Source organism: Oncorhynchus mykiss, chromosome 18, assembly GCF_013265735.2.
Source record: "Oncorhynchus mykiss isolate Arlee chromosome 18, USDA_OmykA_1.1, whole genome shotgun sequence".
Taxonomy (NCBI): domain Eukaryota; kingdom Metazoa; phylum Chordata; class Actinopteri; order Salmoniformes; family Salmonidae; genus Oncorhynchus; species Oncorhynchus mykiss.
Window position 1 is genome coordinate 64160489 of NC_048582.1, and position 25332 is coordinate 64185820.

Consider the following 25332-nt stretch of genomic DNA (forward strand, 5'->3'; position numbering starts at 1 on the left):
CCACCCAGTAAGGCCAGGAGGCTAATGTTCCTATCCACCCAGTAAGGCCAGCAGGCTAATGTTCCTATACACCCAGTAAGGCCAGCAGGCTAATGATCCTATCCACCCAGTAAGGCCAGCAGGCTAATGATCCTATCCACCCAGTAAGGCCAGCAGGCTAATGTTCCTATCCACCCAGTAAGGCCAGCAGGCTAATGTTCCTCTCCACCCAGTAAGGCCAGCAGGCTAATGTTCCTATCCACCCAGTAAGGCCAGCAGGCTAATGTTCCTCTCCACCCAGTAAGGCCAGCAGGCTAATGTTCCTATCCACCCAGTAAGGCCAGCAGGCTAATGTTCCTATCCACCCAGTAAGGCCAGCAGGCTAATGTTCCTCTCCACCCAGTAAGGCCAGCAGGCTAATGATCCTATCCACCCAGTAAGGCCAGGAGGCTAATGATCCTATCCACCCAGTAAGGCCAGCAGGCTAATGTTCCTATCCACCCAGTAAGGCCAGCAGGCTAATGTTCCTATACACCCAGTAAGGCCAGCAGGCTAATGTTCCTCTCCACCCAGTAAGGCCAGCAGGCTAATGTTCCTATCCACCCAGTAAGGCCAGCAGGCTAATGATCCTATCCACCCAGTAAGGCCAGCAGGCTAATGTTCCTCTCCACCCAGTAAGGCCAGCAGGCTAATGTTCCTATCCACCCAGTAAGGCCAGCAGGCTAATGATCCTATCCACCCAGTAAGGCCAGCAGGCTAATGATCCTATCCACCCAGTAAGGCCAGGAGGCTAATGATCCTATCCACCCAGTAAGGCCAGCAGGCTAATGTTCCTATCCACCCAGTAAGGCCAGCAGGATAATGTTCCTCTCCACTCAGTAAGGCCAGCAGGATAATGTTCCTATCCACCCAGTAAGGCCAGCAGGCTAATGATCCTATCCACCCAGTAAGGCCAGCAGGCTAATGTTCCTATCCACCCAGTAAGGCCAGCAGGCTAATGATCCTATCCACCCAGTAAGGCCAGCAGGCTAATGATCCTATCCACCCAGTAAGGCCAGGAGGCTAATGATCCTATCCACCCAGTAAGGCCAGCAGGCTAATGTTCCTATCCACCCAGTAAGGCCAGCAGGATAATGTTCCTCTCCACTCAGTAAGGCCAGCAGGATAATGTTCCTATCCACCCAGTAAGGCCAGCAGGCTAATGTTCCTCTCCACCCAGTAAGGCCAGCAGGCTAATGTTCCTATCCACCCAGTAAGGCCAGCAGGCTAATGTTCCTATCCACCCAGTAAGGCCAGCAGGCTAATGTTCCTATCCACCCAGTAAGGCCAGCAGGCTAATGTTCCTATCCACCCAGTAAGGCCAGCAGGCTAATGTTCCTATCCACCCAGTAAGGCCAGCAGGCTAATGTTCCTATCCACCCAGTAAGGCCAGCAGGCTAATGTTCCTATCCACCCAGTAAGGCCAGCAGGATAATGTTCCTATCCACCCAGTAAGGCCAGCAGGATAATGTTCCTCTCCACTCAGTAAGGCCAGCAGGCTAATGTTCCTCTCCACCCAGTAAGGCCAGCAGGCTAATGTTCCTATCCACCCAGTAAGGCCAGCAGGCTAATGTTCCTATCCACCCAGTACGGCCAGCAGGCTAATGTTCCTCTCCACCCAGTAAGGCCAGCAGGCTAATGTTCCTCTCCACCCAGTAAGGCCAGCAGGCTAATGATCCTATCCACCCAGTAAGGCCAGGAGGCTAATGTTCCTCTCCACCCAGTAAGGCCAGCAGGCTAATGTTCCTATCCACCCAGTAAGGCCAGCAGGATAATGTTCCTCTCCACCCAGTAAGGCCAGCAGGCTAATGTTCCTATCCACCCAGTAAGGCCAGCAGGCTAATGTTCCTCTCCACCCAGTAAGGCCAGCAGGCTAATGTTCCTCTCCACCCAGTAAGGCCAGCAGGATAATGTTCCTCTCCACTCAGTAAGGCCAGCAGGATAATGTTCCTATCCACCCAGTAAGGCCAGCAGGCTAATGTTCCTCTCCACCCAGTAAGGCCAGCAGGCTAATGTTCCTATCCACCCAGTAAGGCCAGCAGGCTAATGTTCCTATCCACCCAGTAAGGCCAGCAGGCTAATGTTCCTATCCACCCAGTAAGGCCAGCAGGCTAATGTTCCTATCCACCCAGTAAGGCCAGCAGGCTAATGTTCCTATCCACCCAGTAAGGCCAGCAGGCTAATGTTCCTATCCACCCAGTAAGGCCAGCAGGCTAATGTTCCTATCCACCCAGTAAGGCCAGCAGGATAATGTTCCTATCCACCCAGTAAGGCCAGCAGGATAATGTTCCTCTCCACTCAGTAAGGCCAGCAGGCTAATGTTCCTCTCCACCCAGTAAGGCCAGCAGGCTAATGTTCCTATCCACCCAGTAAGGCCAGCAGGCTAATGTTCCTATCCACCCAGTACGGCCAGCAGGCTAATGTTCCTCTCCACCCAGTAAGGCCAGCAGGCTAATGTTCCTCTCCACCCAGTAAGGCCAGCAGGCTAATGATCCTATCCACCCAGTAAGGCCAGGAGGCTAATGTTCCTCTCCACCCAGTAAGGCCAGCAGGCTAATGTTCCTATCCACCCAGTAAGGCCAGCAGGCTAATGTTCCTATCCACCCAGTACGGCCAGCAGGCTAATGTTCCTATCCACCCAGTAAGGCCAGCAGGCTAATGTTCCTATCCACCCAGTAAGGCCAGCAGGCTAATGTTCCTCTCCACCCAGTAAGGCCAGCAGGCTAATGATCCTATACACCCAGTAAGGCCAGCAGGCTAATGTTCCTATCCACCCAGTAAGGCCAGCAGGCTAATGTTCCTATCCACCCAGTAAGGCCAGCAGGCTAATGTTCCTATCCACCCAGTAAGGCCAGCAGGCTAATGTTCCTCTCCACCCAGTAAGGCCAGCAGGCTAATGATCCTATACACCCAGTAAGGCCAGCAGGCTAATGTTCCTCTCCACTCAGTAAGGCCAGCAGGCTAATGTTCCTCTCCACCCAGTAAGGCCAGCAGGATAATGTTCCTATCCACCTAGTAAGGCCAGCAGGCTAATGTTCCTATCCACCCAGTAAGGCCAGCAGGCTAATGTTCCTATCCACCCAGTAAGGCCAGCAGGATAATGTTCCTCTCCACCCAGTAAGGCCAGCAGGCTAATGTTCCTATCCACCCAGTAATGCCAGCAGGCTAATGTTCCTCTCCACCCAGTAAGGCCAGCAGGCTAATGTTCCTCTCCACCCAGTAAGGCCAGCAGGCTAATGTTCCTATCCACCCAGTAAGGCCAGCAGGATAATGTTCCTCTCCACCCAGTAAGGCCAGCAGGCTAATGATCCTATACACCCAGTAAGGCCAGCAGGCTAATGTTCCTCTCCACCCAGTAAGGCCAGCAGGCTAATGTTCCTATCCACCCAGTAAGGCCAGCAGGATAATGTTCCTCTCCACCCAGTAAGGCCAGCAGGATAATGATCCTATCCACCCAGTAAGGCCAGCAGGCTAATGTTCCTATCCACCCAGTAAGGCCAGCAGGCTAATGATCCTATCCACCCAGTAAGGCCAGCAGGATAATGTTCCTATCCACCCAGTAAGGCCAGCAGGATAATGTTCCTCTCCACCCAGTAAGGCCAGCAGGATAATGATCCTATCCACCCAGTAAGGCCAGCAGGCTAATGTTCCTATCCACCCAGTAAGGCCAGCAGGCTAATGATCCTATCCACCCAGTAAGGCCAGCAGGATAATGTTCCTCTCCACCCAGTAAGGCCAGCAGGCTAATGTTCCTATCCACCCAGTAAGGCCAGCAGGATAATGTTCCTCTCCACCCAGTAAGGCCAGGAGGCTAGTCTCTTTTTATTTGTATGTAACTTAAAGTTGTATTGTCAATTTGTTTTGTGTTTAAACACCATTTTAAATGTGTACTTGACCCTGCAACAAAATGTCCCCATGGGGACAATAATGTAAGTAAGTAAAGATGCTATGGCACCACTGATGGTATGGCACCACTGATGGTATGGCATTACTGATGGTATGGCACCACTGATGGTATGGCATTACTGATGGTATGGCACTACTGATGGTATGGCACTACTGATGGTATGGCACTACTGATGGTATGGCACTACTGATGGTATGGCACTACTGATGGTATGGCACTACTGATGGTATTGCACCACTGATGGTATGGCACTACTGATGGTATGGCACCACTGATGGTATGGCACTACTGATGGTATGGCACTACTGATGGTATGGCACTACTGATGGTATGGCACTACTGATGGTATGGCACTACTGATGGTATGGCACCACTGATGGTATGGCACTACTGATGGTATGGCACCACTGATGGTATGGCACCACTGATGGTATGGCACTACTGATGGTATGGCACCACTGATGGTATGGCACCACTGATGGTATGGCACCACTGATGGTATGGCACCACTGATGGTATGGCACCACTGATGGTATGGCACCACTGATGGTATGGCACCACTGATGGTATGGCACTTCTGATGGTATGGCACCACTGATGGTATGGCACCACTGATGGTATGGCACCACTGATGGTATGGCACTACTGATGGTATGGCACCACTGATGGTATGGCACCACTGATGGTATGGCACTACTGATGGTATGGCACCACTGATGGTATGGCACCACTGATGGTATGGCACCACTGATGGTATGGCACCACTGATGGTATGGCACTTCTGATGGTATGGCATCACTGATGGTATGGCACTACTGATGGTATGGCACCACTGACGGTATGGCATTACTGATGGTATGGCACTACTGATGGTATGGCACCACTGATGGTATGGCACTACTGATGGTATGGCACCACTGATGGTATGGCACCACTGATGGTATGGCACCACTGATGGTATGGCACTTCTGATGGTATGGCACCACTGATGGTATGGCACCACTGATGGTATGGCACCACTGATGGTATGGCACTACTGATGGTATGGCACTACTGATGGTATGGCACTACTGATGGTATTGCACCACTGATGGTATGGCACCACTGATGGTATGGCACCACTGATGGTATGGCACTACTGATGGTATGGCACCACTGATGGTATGGCACTACTGATGGTATGGAACTACTGATGGTATTGCACCACTGATGGTATGGCACTACTGATGGTATGGCACCACTGATGGTATGGCATTACTGATGGTATGGCACTACTGATGGTATGGCACCACTGATGGTATGGCACTACTGATGGTATGGCACCACTGATGGTATGGCACCACTGATGGTATGGCACCACTGATGGTATGGCACCACTGATGGTATGGCACTTCTGATGGTATGGCACCACTGATGGTATGGCACTACTGATGGTATGGCACCACTGACGGTATGGCATTACTGATGGTATGGCACTACTGATGGTATGGCACCACTGATGGTATGGCACTACTGATGGTATGGCACCACTGATGGTATGGCATTACTGATGGTATGGCACCACTGATGGTATGGCATTACTGATGGTATGGCACCACTGATGGTATGGCATTACTGATGGTATGGCACTACTGATGGTATGGCACCACTGATGGTATGGCACTACTGATGGTATGGCACCACTGATGGTATGGCACCACTGATGGTATGGCATTACTGATGGTATGGCACCACTGATGGTATGGCATTACTGATGGTATGGCACTACTGATGGTATGGCACTACTGATGGTATGGCACCACTGATGGTATGGCACTACTGATGGTATGGCACCACTGATGGTATGGCACCACTGATGGTATGGCACCACTGATGGTATGGCATTACTGATGGTATGGCACTACTGATGGTATGGCACTACTGATGGTATGGCACCACTGATGGTATGGCACTACTGATGGTATGGCACCACTGATGGTATGGCACCACTGATGGTATGGCACCACTGATGGTATGGCACCACTGATGGTATGGCATTACTGATGGTATGGCACCACTGATGGTATGGCACCACTGATGGTATGGCACCACTGATGGTATGGCACCACTGATGGTATGGCACCACTGATGGTATGGCACTTCTGATGGTATGGCACCACTGATGGTATGGCACCACTGATGGTATGGCACCACTGATGGTATGGCACCACTGATGGTATGGCATTACTGATGGTATGGCACCACTGATGGTATGGCACCACTGATGGTATGGCACCACTGATGGTATGGCATTACTAATGGTATGGCACTACTGATGGTATGGCACTACTGATGGTATGGCACTACTGATGGTATGGCATTACTGATGGTATGGCACCACTGATGGTATGGCACCACTGATGGTATGGCACCACTGATGGTATGGCACCACTGATGGTATGGCACCACTGATGGTATGGCACCACTGATGGTATGGCACCACTGATGGTATGGCACCACTGATGGTATGGCACTACTGATGGTATGGCACCACTGATGGTATGGCACTACTGATGGTATGGCACCACTGATGGTATGGCACTACTGATGGTATGGCACCACTGATGGTATGGCACTACTGATGGTATGGCACCACTGATGGTATGGCACCACTGATGGTATGGCACCACTGATGGTATGGCACTACTGATGGTATGGCACCACTGATGGTATGGCACTACTGATGGTATAGCACCACTGTACTCAATGAGTATCTGCACTCTTTAAAATACATTCAAATGCTTTTATTGATTTTTTTTATACAATAAACAGGTTTTTGGGGCTAAAAACCCAATGTCTGTGTCAGTAAAAGTATTGAGTGGATGTAATTTGTGCACTATGAAATGAAACTCCCTTAGCTATGCACCAGTGAACGCACTCAACACTGGGTATTTAACGAGGGCCTGGTCGGCGCGGAGCTGTGAGGTGAACTGAACTGAATCCCACCAGTGTGACGGACAGATCCCTCTGACATCACAGAGGAAATGGAAACTCTGGCCCAGCACGACTGGTAACTGGGCTGCCGGTGCCCCTCACTCTGAGGATTAGGAGGAGGGGGAGGAGGGGGAGAAGGAGGGAGCTGTACACTGTATAGATAGAAGCAAACAAGGGAGTGTTGGTCTAGGACTGGGGGGTCTGAGGTGGAGAGGCTAAGGGAAAAACATGGTTTTATTTTTAATTATTTCACAAGGCAAGTCGGGTAAGAACAAATTCTTATTTACAATGATGGTCTGGGAACAGTGGGTTAACTGCCTTGTTCAGGGGCAGAACAACATATTTTTACATTATCAGTTTAGGAATTAGATCTAGCAACCATTCACCCCTACAGTGAGGAATGAGCTGGACTTTGTCTAGAGAGGTGAAAATGTTAAAAGCATTGCAGAAAATCAGCCTTCAACAAGTGATAGGTTGAATTAATCACACTGACAAAGACTACTAAATACGTTTAAAAAAGCCAAACTCAAAGTTAATAACAGAAGAAAGGGCAGGCTTTATAAATATGTTTCCCCTGACCTGCTGGCTAACTCAGTATAAATATGTTTCCACTGACCTGCTGGCTAACTCAGTATAAATATGTTTCTCCTGACCTGCTGGCTAACTCAGTATAAATATGTTTCTCCTGACCCGCTGGCTAACTCAGTGTAAATATGTTTCCACTGACCTGCTGGCTAACTCAGTATCAATATGTTTCTCCTGACCTGCTGGCTAACTCAGTATAAATATGTTTCTCCTGACCTGCTGGCTAACTCAGTATAAATATGTTTCTCCTGACCCGCTGGCTAACTCAGTATAAATATGTTTCTCCTGACCTGCTGGCTAACTCAGTATGAATATGTTTCTCCTGACCTGCTGGCTAACTCAGTATAAATATGTTTCTCCTGACCTGCTGGCTAACTCAGTATAAATATGTTTCTCCTGACCTGCTGGCTAACTCAGTATAAATATGTTTCTCCTGACCTGCTGGCTAACTCAGTATAAATATGTTTCTCCTGACCTGCTGGCTAACTCAGTATAAATATGTTTCTCCTGACCTGCTGGCTAACTCAGTATAAATATGTTTCTCCTGACCTGCTGGCTAACTCAGTATAAATATGTTTCTCCTGACCTGCTGGCTAACTCAGTATAAATATGTTTCTCCTGACCTGCTGGCTAACTCAGTATAAATATGTTTCTCCTGACCTGCTGGCTAACTCAGTATAAATATGTTTCTCCTGACCTGCTGGCTAACTCAGTATAAATATGTATCCCCTGACCTGCTGGCTAACTCAGTATAAATATGTTTCTCCTGACCTGCTGGCTAACTCAGTATAAATATGTTTCTCCTGACCTGCTGGCTAACTCAGTATCAATATGTTTCTCCTGACCTGCTGGCTAACTCAGTATAAATATGTTTCTCCTGACCTGCTGGCTACCTCAGTATAAATATGTTTCTCCTGACCCGCTGGCTAACTCAGTATAAATATGTTTCCCCTGACCTGCTGGCTAACTCAGTATAAATATGTTTCTCCTGACCTGCTGGCTAACTCAGTATAAATATGTTTCTCCTGACCTGCTGGCTAACTCAGTATGAATATGTTTCTCCTGACCTGCTGGCTAACTCAGTATAAATATGTTTCTCCTGACCTGCTGGCTAACTCAGTATAAATATGTTTCTCCTGACCTGCTGGCTAACTCAGTATAAATATGTTTCTCCTGACCTGCTGGCTAACTCAGTATAAATATGTTTCTCCTGACCTGCTGGCTAACTCAGTATAAATATGTTTCTCCTGACCTGCTGGCTAACTCAGTATAAATATGTTTCTCCTGACCTGCTGGCTAACTCAGTATAAATATGTTTCTCCTGACCTGCTGGCTAACTCAGTATAAATATGTTTCTCCTGACCTGCTGGCTAACTCAGTATAAATATGTTTCTCCTGACCCGCTGGCTAACTCAGTATGAATATGTTTCTCCTGACCTGCTGGCTAACTCAGTATAAATATGTTTCTCCTGACCCGCTGGCTAACTCAGTATAAATATGTCAAATCAAATCAAATCAAATCAAATTTTATTTGTCACATACACATGGTTAGCAGATGTTAGTGCGAGTGTAGCGAAATGCTTGTGCTTCTAGTTCCGACAATGCAGTAATAACAAGTAATCTAACTAACAATTCCAAAACTACTGTCTTGTACACAGTGTAAGGGGATAAAGAATATGTACATAAGGATATATGAATGAGTGATGGTACAGAGCAGCATAGGCAAGATACAGTAGATGGTATCGAGTACAGTATGTACAAATGAGATGAGTATGTAAACAAAGTGGCATAGTATAGTATAAAGTGGCTAGTGATACATGTATTACATAAGGATACAGTCGATGATATAGAGTACAGTATATACGTATGCATATGAGATGAATAATGTAGGGTAAGTAACATTTATATAAGGTAGCATTGTTTAAAGTGGCTAGTGATATATTTACGTCATTTCCCATCAATTCCCATTATTAAAGTGGCTGGAGTTGAGTCAGTGTCAGTGTGTTGGCAGCAGCCACTCAGTGTTAGTGGTGGCTGTTTAACAGTCTGATGGCCTTGAGATAGAAGCTGTTTTTCAGTCTCTCGGTCCCAGCTTTGATGCACCTGTACTGACCTCGCCTTCTGGATGATAGCGGGGTGAACAGGCAGTGGCTCGGGTGGTTGATGTCCTTGATGATCTTTATGGCCTTCCTGTGACATCGGGTGGTGTAGGTGTCCTGGAGGGCAGGTAGTTTGCCCCCGGTGATGCGTTGTGCAGACCTCACTACCCTCTGGATAGCCTTACGGTTGAGGGCGGTGCAGTTGCCATACCAGGCGGTGATACAGCCCGCCAGGATGCTCTCGATTGTGCATCTGTAGAAGTTTGTGAGTGCTTTTGGTGACAAGCCGAATTTCTTCAGCCTCCTGAGGTTGAAGAGGCGCTCTGCGATATGTTTCTCCTGACCTGCTGGCTAACTCAGTATAAATATGTTTCTACTGACCTGCTGGCTAACTCAGTATAAATATGTTTCTCCTGACCCGCTGGCTAACTCAGTATAAATATGTTTCCCCTGACCTGCTGGCTAACTCAGTATAAATATGTTTCTCCTGACCTGCTGGCTAACTCAGTATAAATATGTTTCCCCTGACCTGCTGGCTAACTCAGTATAAATATGTATCTCCTGACCTGCTGGCTAACTCAGTATAAATATGTTTCTCCTGACCTACTGGCTAACTCAGTATAAATATGTTTCTCCTGACCTGCTGGCTAACTCAGTATAAATATGTATCCCCTGACCTGCTGGCTAACTCAGTATCAATATGTTTCTCCTGACCTGCTGGCTAACTCAGTATCAATATGTTTCTCCTGACCTGCTGGCTAACTCAGTATAAATATGTTTCTCCTGACCTGCTGGCTAACTCAGTATAAATATGTATCCCCTGACCTGCTGGCTAACTCAGTATCAATATGTTTCTCCTGACCCGCTGGCTAACTCAGTATCAATATGTTTCTCCTGACCTGCTGGCTAACTCAGTATAAATATGTTTCCCTTGACTCAGCGTAGAATCATCTAATATATCCCGAGAAGACACAGTTTGTTGCATTTAAACCCACCTATTGATTTCTCTGCGCTCTGTATCTGTCAAGGCTTCAAGTGGACATATGGATCAAGCCACTGCACAAGACTCACTTCTATCAATACATTCCAAAACAGCCGAATCTAAACAGGCGGCTGAGCTGAAACAGAATGTAATTGGTTTAATGTAATTGATATCTTATGTGGAGGTATTACAGATTGCAATAGAGTGCAATTCCTGATTTCAGTGGCAGTTGTCCTCAGACAAACACACACGCACACAAGCAGACATGCACGCATGCATAGACACATGCGTACACACACACAAACACACACTCACAAAAACACACGGATCCACACCTGCCAAAGGTAAGACTAAATCAAAACCCACAAAGGGGTGACAGAATTACCTGACTTTTAACATTTCACTATTGATTCCCTTAAGTTGATTAACTGCATGTACTGTGTGTGACTGCAAGTCTGTTGTTCATTATGAGCAAAACTGGATTTACTTATTCAACGTCACAAAAACAGATAATCTCATAACCCTAAATTGAACTAAGAACAATGTCAACAATGCTTACACTAGCTGGATCCTAGCACTGAGCCATGGTGCATGATACCATACTAAACTAACATTATTACCAATGATAATCAGGTTTTCAATAGGAAGCTGAACCAAACATTAAAAGTCCATTGACCACTTGTCAACCTCATATTCATTATATCGAGCACCATACCAATGTATACATATGTCAACATGGTGTGTTTACTGTATGTTCTATGGTTAAGAAGATAAGAAGAACGGTCCTAAAGAATGTATTTTTCCAAACCTTTAAGTACTCGACCGGTCGAGTAACTACAACATGTGAGCAGCAAGAGAGCATTGAGTAAAATGGGACATCACAATGAGTTCCTAGAAGTTCTATTGAGTTCCAAGGAGTTCCAAGGAGTTCCAAGGAGTACTAAGTAGTTCCAAGGAGTACTAAGTAGTTCCAAGGAGTTCCAAGGAGTTCCAAGGAGATCCAAGGACTTCCAAAGAGTACTAAGTAGTTCCAAGTAGTTCCAAGTAGTTCCAATGAGTTCCAAGGAGTTCCAAGCAGTTCCAAGGAGTTCCAATGAGTTCCAAGAATTCTGCACATGTACAGTGCCTTGCGAAAGTATTCGGCCCCCTTGAACTTTGCGACCTTTTGCCACATTTCAGGCTTCAAACATAAAGATATAAAACTGTATTTTTTTGTGAAGAATCAACAACAAGTGGGACACAATCATGAAGTGGAACGACATTTATTGGATATTTCAAACTTTTTAAACAAATCAAAAACTGAAAAATTGGGCGTGCAAAATTATTCAGCCCCCTTAAGTTAATACTTTGTAGCACCACCTTTTGCTGCGATTACAGCTGTAAGTCGCTTGGGGTATGTCTCTATCAGTTTTGCACATCGAGAGACTGAAATTTTTTCCCATTCCTCCTTGCAAAACAGCTCGAGCTCAGTGAGGTTGGATGGAGAGCATTTGTGAACAGCAGTTTTCAGTTCTTTCCACAGATTCTCGATTGGATTCAGGTCTGGACTTTGACTTGGCCATTCTAACACCTGGATATGTTTATTTTTGAACCATTCCATTGTAGATTTTGCTTTATATTTTGGATCATTGTCTTGTTGGAAGACAAATCTCCGTCCCAGTCTCAGGTCTTTTGCAGACTCCATCAGGTTTTCTTCCAGAATGGTCCTGTATTTGGCTCCATCCATCTTCCCATCAATTTTAACCATCTTCCCTGTCCCTGCTGAAGAAAAGCAGGCCCAAACCATGATGCTGCCACCACCATGTTTGACAGTGGGGATGGTGTGTTCAGGGTGATGAGCTGTGTTGCTTTTACGCCAAACATAACATTTTGCATTGTTGCCAAAAAGTTCAATTTTGGTTTCATCTGACCAGAGCACCTTCTTCCACATGTTTGGTGTGTCTTCCAGGTGGCTTGTGGCAAACTTTAAACGACACTTTTTATGGATACCTTTAAGAAATGGCTTTCTTCTTGCCACTCTTCCATAAAGGCCAGATTTGTGCAATATACGACTGATTGTTGTCCTATGGACAGAGTCTCCCACCTCAGCTGTAGATCTCTGCAGTTCATCCAGAGTTATCATGGGCCTCTTGGCTGCATCTCTGATCAGTCTTCTCCTTGTATGAGCTGAAAGTTTAGAGGGACGGCCAGATCTTGGTAGATTTGCAGTGGTCTGATAGTCCTTCCATTTCAATATTATCGCTTGCACAGTGCTCCTTGGGATGTTTAAAGCTTGGGAAATCTTTTTGTATCCAAATCCGGCTTTAAACTTCTTCACAACAGTATCTCGGACCTGCCTGGTGTGTTCCTTGTTCTTCATAATGCTCTCTGCGCTTTTAACGGACCTCTGAGACTATCACAGTGCAGGTGCATTTATACGGAGACTTGATTACACACAGGTGGATTGTATTTATCATCATTAGTCATTTAGGTCAACATTGGATCATTCAGAGATCCTCACTGAACTTCTGGAGAGTTTGCTGCACTGAAAGTAAAGGGGCTGAATAATTTTGCACGCCCAATTTTTCAGTTTTTGATTTGTTAAAAAAGTTTGAAATATCCAATAAATGTTGTTACACTTCATGATTGTGTCCCACTTGTTGTTGATTCTTCACAAAAAAATACAGTTTTATATCTTTATGTTTGAAGCCTGAAATGTGGCAAAAGGTCGCAAAGTTCAAGGGGGCCGAATACTTTCGCAAGGCACTGTATTATATTTAGTCTTTCTAATAACATTCTAACTCCAACTCAACTCAACTCCCCACTACTCACCTGTAGTGACGGAAGATCTCCTCCTCCACATCTGTGATGAAATGGCACTTGGTGCATGAGTGCTCCCCGTGAGGGTACCTCCCCGTCTCAGCTCCCTCCTGCTCGGGCTTGACCTCCAGCACGCCGTGGGTGGCATGGGCACTGTCGTAGTGCAACAGAAGCAGGTCGATGTCGCTGGTGGCGTAGGGACACTGGTCACACAGGTGGGTGACGCTGGGCCTGGGAGTTGGGGAGCTACCCTGGGGGGACAGCTGGAGGAAAAGGACGACGCAGTGGGAGCATGCGCTCTTCCTGCAAGCAAATGGGAAGGAGATCTCCCCCAGGTGCTTCTCAGGGCTGCAGAGGCCACGCGGGCAGAACGGGCAGTGCTTGATGGTGCATTTGTGGATGCTGTGGGCCTGCTGGTAGTGGCGGAGCAGAGGCGCCACCACAATAACCTCAGGCCCGTGGTTCATGGAGTAGCGGAAGTCACAGAACTGGCAGTTGTAGCTGGTCACCACCGTCTCCGGGTCCGTTGCGCCCATCGAGTCACTCGTTCCTGTCTTGTCTTTCCTCCGGCTGTGGGGGTCTCTCTCTCCGTCCCTGGATTTGCTGCTCCTTCGCTCCCTCTTGGCTGGGCTGCCCTCCCTGGTCCCCCCTCTTCCTCCCTCAGGTTGTCTGTGTCTCCTCTCATAATGCTCCAGGAGGCGATGTGAGCTGGGCGACTCACAGCTGAAGTTGCAGTACTTACACCAGTAATAGGCCATCACTGTGGCGCCGCCGTCGGCCCCCGTCCAGCCAGGTGAGTCTGTGGCCCTGCCGTCGGCCCCCGTCCAGCCAAGTGAGTCTGTGGCCCTGGCGTCGGCCCCCGTCCAGCCAGGTGAGTCTGTGGCCCCGCCGTCGGCCCCCGTCCAGCCCGGCGAGTCTGTGGCGTGGATGGGGACGGAGTAGCCAGCCACCGAGTCGTCCTCCGCACGGACCGCCACCCGGTTCTCCCACTTTCCCGGTTCCGCCCCCTCCACGCCACCACCCCGTGTCACATAGTTCCCCTTCCCTTCCGAGGGCTTGTCGTCGTTCGGCAGCGGCGGGGGCTGGGACTTCATCTTGTTGGGGTGGGCAGACAGGAAGTGTTGCTCCAGCTCCACTGAGGAGCTTCCCATGTAGGTGAAGTTACAGAACTTGCAGCGGAAGTACTTGGTGTTTCCCTGACAGTCCGGAGTCTTCCTCCCGATGCCGATGAAGGTATCTCCCAGCGTCACCTGGAGCACAATGAGGAAAGAAACTTCTGTAACTCATGTTGATTATGCATTTCACTTGAATTGATTTACTTTCTTCCCCTGATTTATTTTATCTTATGTTTTCCTTTGTGTTATTTGTCATCTCTTATTCGTAACAATCTGTAAAAATAAAATAAATAATCTACTCTTTATTTTTTGTAATAAATATTTGGAAGAGCTTCACGCAATTTTCATTTGTCTTTTAATTCTGATCATATTGTTTTCAATTTTTTCTTGTGTGCAAATATATATATATATATATATATATATATATATATATATATATATATATATATTTGAATATAAACAGAGACGTGTGAGTCAGTCACACAGGCACTGAAAAAACAAAACAAATGACATCACATACCCAGAAAATAAGCTACACGAAAAAGCCATGATACCAGGAAGGAAGATAAAAGCGTATGATCGAAATAATCTATTATCTATGTCTACAGAGAGGTATAGCTCCGTTTAGAATGTTTTTTTGGATGAATTGAATTGAGCAGATAAGGTGATGTTAGGGATCAAACTAGAACACCTAGGGTAAGAGCAGCTGATAGATCAAACTAGAACACCTAGGGTAAGAGCAGCTGATAGATCAAACTAGAACACGTAGGGTAAGAGCAGCTGATAGAACAATCTAGAACACCTAGCGTAAGAACAGCTGATCGAACAATCTAGAACACCTAGGGTAAGAACAGCTGATAGAACAATCTAGAACACCTGGGATAAGAGCAGCTGATAGATCATACTAGAACACCTGGGATAAGAGCAGCTGATAGTTCATACTAGAACACCTGGGATAAGAGCAGCTGATAGATCAAACTAGAACACCTTGGATAAGAGCAGCTGATATCTCAAACAAGAACACCTGGGGAAAGAGCAGCTGATAGATAATACTAGAACACCTGGAGTAAGAGCAGCTGATAGATCAAACTAGAACACCTGGAGTAAGAGCAGCTGATAGATCATACTAGAACACCTGGAGTAAGAGCAGCTGATAGATCAAACTAGAACACCTGGGGTAAGAGCAGCTGGTAGATCAGACTAGAACACCTGGGGTAAGAGCAGCTGGTAGATCAGACTAGAACACCTGGAGTAAGAGCAGCTGGTAGATCAGACTAGAACACCTGGAGTAAGAGCAGCTGGTAGATCAGACTAGAACACCTGGAGTAAGAGCAGCTGGTAGATCAGACTAGAACACCTGGAGTAAGAGCAGCTGGTAGATCATACTAGAACACCTGGAGTAAGAGCAGCTGGTAGATCATACTAGAACACCTGGAGTAAGAGCAGCTCATAGATCAAACTAGAACACCTGGAGTAAGAGCAGCTGATAGATCATACTAGAACACCTGGAGTAAGAGCAGCTGGTAGATCATACTAGAACACCTGGAGTAAGAGCAGCTGGTAGATCATACTAGAACACCTGGAGTAAGAGCAGCTCATAGATCAAACTAGAACACCTGGAGTAAGAGCAGCTGGTAGATCAGACTAGAACACCTGGAGTAAGAGCAGCTGGTAGATCATACTAGAACACCTGGAGTAAGAGCAGCTGGTAGATCATACTAGAACACCTGGAGTAAGAGCAGCTGGTAGATCATACTAGAACACCTGGAGTAAGAGCAGCTGGTAGATCATACTAGAACACCTGGAGTAAGAGCAGCTCATAGATCAAACTAGAACACCTGGAGTAAGAGCAGCTGGTAGATCATACTAGAACACCTGGAGTAAGAGCAGCTGGTAGATCATACTAGAACACCTGGAGTAAGAGCAGCTGGTAGATCATACTAGAACACCTGGAGTAAGAGCAGCTGGTAGATCATACTAGAACACCTGGAGTAAGAGCAGCTGATAGATCATACTAGAACACCTGGAGTAAGAGCAGCTGATAGATCATACTAGAACACCTGGAGTAAGAGCAGCTGCTTTATATGGTAAGACGTGCTGTATAACAATGTCTATTAGACATGATCAAATATGAATTCCCTCGTGTTATTAAAGAAGAGAAATGGCAAACTTGAGATCGTTTTGATGATCAAGTTGACAATGCAGCCAACCAGAAGCAGTGTGATAGAACGAAGGGGTTTATATCAGAATACTACTAAAGAAACACCTGTTTCCTAATGATACGCAACAAATCCAATCTCTATTTACAAGTATTTTCGATGCTTGTGCAAGCGTGAACACCGAGAGTGCCTGGCAGGGATCCAGCAGTCAAGGTTGTTGTCTGGTAAGCGCAACAAAACCAAACCAACCTTGCAATCGAACATGTTCCCTGAATTTCAACAACCTACGCACCTTGACCTCCAAGTCTCCAACAAATGGCTCAAATCGTAAACATAACTGTTGCTGTGTGAAATATCCCGGAGCCAGAGACGTTCTATAATGGGAAGGTTATCCAGTGCGTGTAAGAGGGAGGACTTGATCCTGGTGTGTGGTTAAAGCAACCTGGTGTCATTTTCTAGAAGATGAGAAATGACTTTTAATCCCAGCCCCCGTCCCCACAGAAGGCCTTTTGCCTTTGGGCAAATCAAAATGTGTTCTTAACTGACTTGCCTAGTTAAATGAAGGTTAAGTAAAACAAATCAAAACAAAATGACTGAAACAGAGCGGGTCGCTCCTAAGCCTGCCTGAAGAGATTAGCTACATAGACCATGTATTATATGACTGGCCTACTCAGTCAAGCCAAATGTCCTCTGAAATATTAGCAATAAAATAAATACAATGAAATACCAGAAGATGTCTATGATGGAATGAAATATAGATGTATAAAACATTTAGTATTTTAACACAGTTTGTGGATTGTAAAAATGGAGCTTGTGTTACTAATGGGATTGTCATAAATGACTGTACTTTGTTTGTTGCAATCTTGAAACAGTACTATGAAGTACTACTACAGTTCTATGAAGTACTACTACAGTCCTATGAAGTACTACTACAGTCCTATGCAGTACTACTGCAGTCCCATGAAGTCTGTTCTTCTCTGTCTTCTGAATGCAGAATTCCCCACCACTCGAATTCCCCACCACTCGAATTCCCCACTGATCTACTCGGAGATCAGTGGGGAAAAGTCTTACAGTGCCTTTCCAATGTCTCCAGAGACCAGAGACTGCAAAGTGTCATTAGACCAGAGCAGCATCACAAGATTATAATATCATATTTAAAAATGATAAAGTGATATCCGCAGGCTCGCTCAGAGTGTACCTTTGTGGACATGTGCAGTAGGCTAAAAATAAACGTTCACCCATAACGTTAACTTGGGTGTGGAATGGTACACATCCCAAAACAATAGCAATATGCAAAAAGTCTGTCTGGTCAGGTATTCACCGGGATTTTCTTCTCACAGACACACACACACACACACACACACACAACACAACACAACACAACACACGCACACACACACGCACGCACGCACGCACGCACACACACACACATGCCAACTCACACACAAACACTCCCTTCTCACACACACACACATGCCAACTCACACACAAACACTCCCTTCTCACACACACAACACACGCACGCACACACGCACGCACGGACGCACACACGCACACACACACACACACACACACACACACACACACACACACACACATGCCAACTCACACACAAACATGACGTGACCATTAGAGAGAGAAAAGGTGACAGCCATACCAACACATCAGCCCACTTAGTCCGAGACAGTCTGAATATTTGAAGGAGGAAAACAACATTAGAGGTAGCCTAATTACAATCTGTGGTGGGTTAAAAGGCCAAATGGCCCTGCTTCTGTATGATATGGCATTAAGAGGCCCAGACCCCGGGACAAACTCACCTCATTTACAAGGAACACTAGAGTTAAATGCACCACTCGAATTGTAAACATGACATTGTTGAAGTGGAGGGAGAAACCGCATGCCGTGAAAGCTGTGCAGATAAATGGCTCTGACATCTGTTCATTACCCCTCGTTTAATATAAATCCAGTTCCCTGTTTTCACTGGATACCTCTCCCTTCCCTACAATCTTTTCTCCCTTTTCATTGGGTAATGAGAAATGAGCAGCCTTCGCTGTTACTGCATGGAAAATTCCCACTAGGGGATGAAAACAGAACAGTGTTTATGATTGTATTACCTTTTTTATATATATATATATATATATAATGACAATATTCGAACCCGGAGACATCCAATTGAAATGGATAGCGAGACAAAGACTGCTAAGAAATAATTTCAACGATGGTAATAGCTCTGAGTCACGTAGGGCCCTTTTCTTTTGGGGTTATTAGGTCATATGTTTAAGACTCCAAAACAGTGCACATACTGTAAGGTCCATGTGTGCAATATATGTTTGGCAGGCGTTCCCTTAATACAATATAAACTTTTATTTCTGGACACAAGGAAATCGCTAAATGGTTGTGCCACTTTACAAATTAACCTGTGTAGGCCAATAAAATAAATGACACACAAACATAATGAGAAAAGCTTTCAAAACAACAAATAACTATCAAATACAAATAGGATGGATGTAGCTATATTTTGAAGGGTTATGCATCATCAATTTAATAACTCATATAGTTACAGGAATAATCCATCCTAAAACCTAAAACCATATTTATAAATCATGTCTGGTCAATACTAAAATATTAAATTAGCTAAAAAGTACACATCATTTCACAAATAAGCTCTACTAAAAACAGTGAGTAACAGAGCAATTTATTCTATAGGTCAAAAAACATTAGCTCAGATTGCCCACAACGTGCTATTACAAAATGGAGGGTAGTTATTTTTATGGACGTGTAGTCCATATAATGTTCAGGTTGCGATGTACAGTTGAAGTTGGAACTTTACATACACTTAGGTTGGAGCCATTAAAACTCGTTTTTCAACCACTCCATAAATTTCTTGTTAACAAACTATAGTTTTGTCAAGTCGGTGAGGACATCTACTTTGTGCATGACACAAGTAATTTTTTCAACAATTGTTTACAGACAGATTATTTCATTTATAACTCACTGTATCACAATTACAGTGGGTCAGAAGATTGCATACACTAAGTTGACTGTGCCTTTAAACAGCTTGGAAAATTCCAGAAAATTATGTCATGGCTTTAGAAGCTTCTGATAGGCTAATATATATAATTTGAGTCAATTGGAGTTGTACCTGTGGATGCATTTGAAGGCCTACCTTCAAACTCAGTGCCTCTTCGCTTGACATCATGGGAAAATCAAAAGAAATCAGCCAAGACCTCAGAAAAATAATTGTAGACCTCCACAAGTCTGGCTCATCCTTGGGAGAAATTTCCAAACACCTGAAGGTACCACGTTCATCTGTACAAACAATAGTACGCAAGTATAAACACCATGGGACCACGCAGCCATCATACTGCTCATACTGCTCAGGAAGGAGACGCGTTCTGTCTCCTAGAGATGAATGTACTTTGGTACGAAAAAGGACCTTGTAAAGATGCTGGAGGAAACAATCAATCAATATCCTCAGTAAAACGAGTCCTATATCGACAACCTGAATGGCCGCTCAGCAAGGTAGAAGCCACTGCTCCAAAAGCGCCATAAAAAAAGCCAGACTACGGTTTGCAACTGCACATGGGGACAAAGATCTCACTTTTTGGAGAAATGTCCTCTGGTCTGATGAAACTAAAATAGAACTGTTTGGCCATAATGACCATCGTTATGTTTGGAGAAAAAAGGGGGAGGCTTGCAAGCCGAAGAACACCATCCCAACCGTGTAGCACGGGGGTGGCAGCATCATGTTGTGGGGGTACTTTGCTGCAGGAGGGACTTGTGCACTTAAGATGTCATCATAAGAAGGATTATTATGTGGATATATTGAAGCAACATCTCAAGACATCAGTCAGGAAGTTAAAGCTTGGTAGCAAATGGGTCTTCCAAATGGACAACGACCCCAAGCATACTTCCAAAGTTGTAGCAAAATGGCTAAAGGACAACAAAGTCAAGGTATTTGAGTGGCCATCACAAAGCCCTTACCCAAATCATATAGAGAAGTTGTGGGCAGAACTGAAAAAGCATGTGAGAGCAAGGAGGCCTACAAACCTGACTCAGTTACACCAGCTCTGTCAGAAGGAATGGACCAAAATTCCCCCAGCTTATTATGGGAAGCTTATGGAAGGCTACCCGAAATGTTTGACCCAAGTTAAACCATTTAAAGGCAATGCTACCAAATACTAATTGAGTGTATGTAAACTTCTGACCCAATGGGAATGTGATGACAGAAATAAAAGCTGAAATAAATCATTCTCTCTACTGTTATTCTGACATTTCACATTCTTCAAATAAAGTGGTGTTCCTAACTGACCTAAAACAGGGAATTGTTACTAAGATTAAATGTCAGGAATTGTGAAAAACTGAGTTTAAATGTACTTGGCTAAGGTGTATGTAAACTTCCGACTTCAACTGTATTTATTACAGTGATAAAAAAGACTACACTTCCCATGAGTCCTCTCTCCATGGGTGTCCAGTTACTTTGATGACACAAGTGTCCCACTAAGAGACAAGTCTCAAACCCTGGCTGGCCTTGGTTTCAATGCAGATAATGGTTGAGTTCCTGCAGACTACATTGCAGATGCATGCCAGATCTTACAACACCTGGAAAGCTATTCACAACATATCAACATATCCTGCTTCTACACCTGCATTGCCTGCTGTTTGGGGTTTTAGGCTGGGTTTCTGTACAGCACTGTACAGCACACGGCTGGGTTTCTGTACGCAACCGTTGATTGATGCAATACAACGCCTGGGCATCTAGTAGGGTACTGTTATACAGTACTACTGATGGGTGGTTCTGGTACCTGGAGTTTCGGTAGTTATGAACGACAAACAGACACCCACTAACCAACGCACTGTTGAATGCCAACAAACTTTTTTTCGGGTGCAGAGCATATTTACCTGTACGTCATAGGTGCCGTTAAGTAACATGCGTGGTGACCCTGTAGAGTCCTGTGGCGCCCCGGTCAGGGCGGTGTAGGACGGGGGCCGTGTAGTGTCTTTGGCGTGTTGGCTCTGTGAGGAGAAGCCCACCATGTTGTGCAGGGCCAGTATCTTAGTGTCCAGCTCCGCGTCCTGCCGTGTGCGGTTGTGCAGGCCCAGATGGTACTTCCGATAGTGCTTGACCAGGTCCGTGGGGTCGTTCCCGTAGTAACCGTACCCACAGATGTTGCACTTGAAGTCCTGCAGTTTGGGAGAGCAGGGCGGGGCTACCCCTGTCTCGGCCCCCAGGGGGCTGGGCGTGATGTTCTCGGCCCCCTCGCCTGCCCCCCTATGTGGGTGGAGGGGGCGTAGCAAGGGGTATCCAGAGCCCTCCACCCCATCCTGGTGGACTGAGGTCCCCCCTGTGGGGCTGTAGGAGGTGTCATTGTCCTCCCCGTTACTGGTGACGCCCTGGACGATGACACCCCTCCCTCGGGCGGCCAGCAGCAACCCCTCCCTGACACCCACCCTTTCTCCCCCTCCTCTCTCCCCGACCTTCCCCAGCAGCAGCTCCCCCGCCAAGCTGCGTGCCTGTCTCCCGTCCACGTCATCTGGTTCTGATCTGAGAGGAGACAGAGACACAGCCTCGTCGGGCCCGGCCCAGGATGGGAGCGCCGGCAGATCTGAGTCTGTCACCTCGTGGCAGGGGAAGGACGCTACATTTCCTCCCTTCTTGTGGCTAGGATAATTAAAGACAGGCCTGTCGGTGTTTACTGTCGCCGCTGTTCCCACTCCTCCGCCGCCCCTCCCTCCTCCGTCCCGTTTGATGGAGCCTGAGACGGAGCCCGGGGAGGAAGAGGAGTCCTCCTGCTCGTCTGGGACTGGCACGTGGGCCCGACCTAGTTCGGCCGGCAGCAGCCCGTCGGCACCGTTGGGCTCTGAGGCCCGGCTCCCGGCACTGTCCTCACTATCTGGCCCGGTGGCCTCCGCGGCCAGAGCCTCACCTTCTCCTTCTTCCTCACCGCCGAAGCTTCTCAAAGGGGGGTTCTTTTTCCTCACCATATCTGCAGGCAGGCAGCATAGACAGACAGACAGAATGTTTTAGTGTCACACTTCCTTGAGGAATAGGTATATTAAACATAGAGGAATTGGTATATTAAACATAGAGGAATAGGTATATTAAACATAGAGGAATAGGTATATTAAACATAGAGGAATAGGTATATTAAACATAGAGGAATAGGTATATTAAACATAGAGGAATAGGTATATTAAACATAGAGGAATAGGTATATTAAACATAGAGGAATAGGTATATTAAACATAGAGGAATAGGTATATTAAACAAAGAGGAATAGGTATATTAAACATAGAGGAATAGGTATATTAAACAAAGAGGAATAGGTATATTAAACATAGAGGAATAGGTATATTAAACATAGAGGAATAGGTATATTAAACACAGAGGAATAGGTATATTAAACATAGAGGAATAGGTATATTAAACATAGAGGAATAGGTATATTAAACACAGAGGAATAGGTATATTAAACATAGAGGAATAGGTATATTAAACATAGAGGAATAGGTATATTAAACATAGAGGAATAGGTATATTAAACATAGAGGAATAGGTATATTAAACATAGAGGAATAGGTATATTAAACATAGAGGAATAGGTATATTAAACATAGAGGAATAGGTATATTAAACATAGAGGAATAGGTATATTAAACAAAGAGGAATAGGTATATTAAACATAGAGGAATTGGTATATTAAACACAGAGGAATAGGTATATTAAACATAGAGGAATAGGTATATTAAACATAGAGGAATAGGTATATTAAACATAGAGGAATAGGTATATTAAACACAGAGGAATAGGTATATTAAACAAAGAGGAATAGGTATATTAAACATAGAGGAATAGGTATATTAAACATAGAGGAATAGGTATATTAAACATAGAGGAATAGGTATATTAAACATAGAGGAATAGGTATATTAAACATAGAGGAATAGGTATATTAAACATAGAGGAATAGGTATATTAAACATAGAGGAATAGGTATATTAAACACAGAGGAATAGGTATATTAAACATAGAGGAATAGGTATATTAAACATAGAGGAATAGGTATATTAAACATAGAGGAATAGGTATATTAAACATAGAGGAATAGGTATATTAAACAAAGAGGAATAGGTATATTAAACACAGAGGAATAGGTATATTAAACATAGAGGAATTGGTATATTAAACATAGAGGAATAGACTCCCCATGTAACTGCATGCAACGGCTGTGGGAAAATGATTACGTGAACTGGATCTCTATTCAAGAACCACATCAATTGAAGTCTGTACCCAATAAGATGGAGACAGTGGTAGTTTAGTTTTTTCTGTCTCTCTCTCTCTTTCTCTCTCTCTCTCTCTCTCTCGTTCTCGTTCTCTCTCTCTCTCTCTCGCTCTTACAATCAGCGCATAAAAACTTTCAAGAGTTCCTCCACTAAATACAACAAAGCAAAAAAAAGATGGTCTTTTTTTCGTACAACTTAAAACAATGGCGGCCATTCAGCTCTGGTCCATATGCAGAACTCCTCCATCTATAACCAGTAACAACACCAGTTGCTGAATGTTGTTGATGGCATTTTGATCAGTAAAAGCTGTGTGCCTATAGTTAATGATAAGGCTTGTGAAGTGTCAGCTAAAGAAGTGGAACATTAAGATATGAGGAATGCAGAAAGTGATCATAGTGTTGGATGACTGTCCATGGGTATGTCTAGCAGAGAACGGGGACTAAATAAAACAAACCATTAAGACAGATTTGCTACGGTACAACCTGAATTAAATGAATTTGTAGGACGGAGGGGGTCAGCATGAGAGCAATTTCCAGTTTGTTTCAGTTTGTTTCAGTGTGTGTGTGTGTGTGTGTGTGTGTGTGTCTAAATTCACTCAAACCCCAATTCTCTCCATCCAGGGTGCTTAGAATTTCTCATAATGCCAGTCTCATTTCTTCTCCAGTGAAACATATGGAGAGTCATTTTGTAGGTTGTAAATAAAAATGAGTATTAAATAAAGCAAAGTATGTTTGTAAAGGGGCAATGACTAAACCAGAGTTCATAAAAGCTGCAGGAAAAATGTGAAGCAACAAGATCCAACAGACATGTCACCAGTTACCCTGTTTCAATCATTACCAAGTCACTGTTGGATCTCTACCATCACTCTGCCACCACTGGAATTTACAACCACAAAAGCATGTTATTCATCAAAATAAACTAATTGACTTGATTAATCAACAATGAAACCAGAATAATTGGCCTAGTGTTTAAAAGGATATTATTTTGAACTTGTTCTCTGGAGCAGAAACATACTTATAATAAACGGCTTACAATCCACTACCAACAGACTTTGACCCCGAAAACGAACACTTACAAGAGTTGAAATTAAACTGGCCTGAAAACTATGGGGATTGTGTAAATTTGTCCCAGAGTTTGGAATGACTTTCTCATGGCCTTAATTATCGAATCACACCCCTCGAAATGGCTTGCAATCATTAACCTCTCTGAAAATTTGCCCAAAGGCTAACTCAAAAATACTACACATGAAAGAGAGTGTACCTGACGCCATGTCAGCCCGGCTTCAACAGGGAGCGGGAAAAAGGTCTTCAAGCAAATAATGGAATCGTCATTCAACAACAAATCAATGTTTCACTATAGTTAAAGTAAGGAAAATGACAGCTGATCTGTGTCCAGAAGAATACCAGACTAC

At 45.0% G+C, this 25332-nt stretch overlaps 1 protein-coding gene across 3 annotated transcripts in view; it reads right to left on the bottom strand.

Moving 5' to 3' along the window:
* LOC110496680 (trichorhinophalangeal syndrome I) overlaps positions 1 to 25332 on the bottom strand; it is a 227635-nt gene that overhangs the window by 143286 nt on the left and 59017 nt on the right. For all 3 annotated transcript variants that reach the window (XM_036953490.1, XM_036953491.1, XM_036953489.1), the window contains exons 3-4: positions 21540 to 22624; positions 13376 to 14613 (exon numbers count right to left, since the gene is read on the bottom strand). In XM_036953490.1, the coding sequence (XP_036809385.1) occupies positions 13376 to 14613; positions 21540 to 22624 (2323 nt within the window). The remainder of the gene's footprint in view (positions 1 to 13375; positions 14614 to 21539; positions 22625 to 25332) is intronic.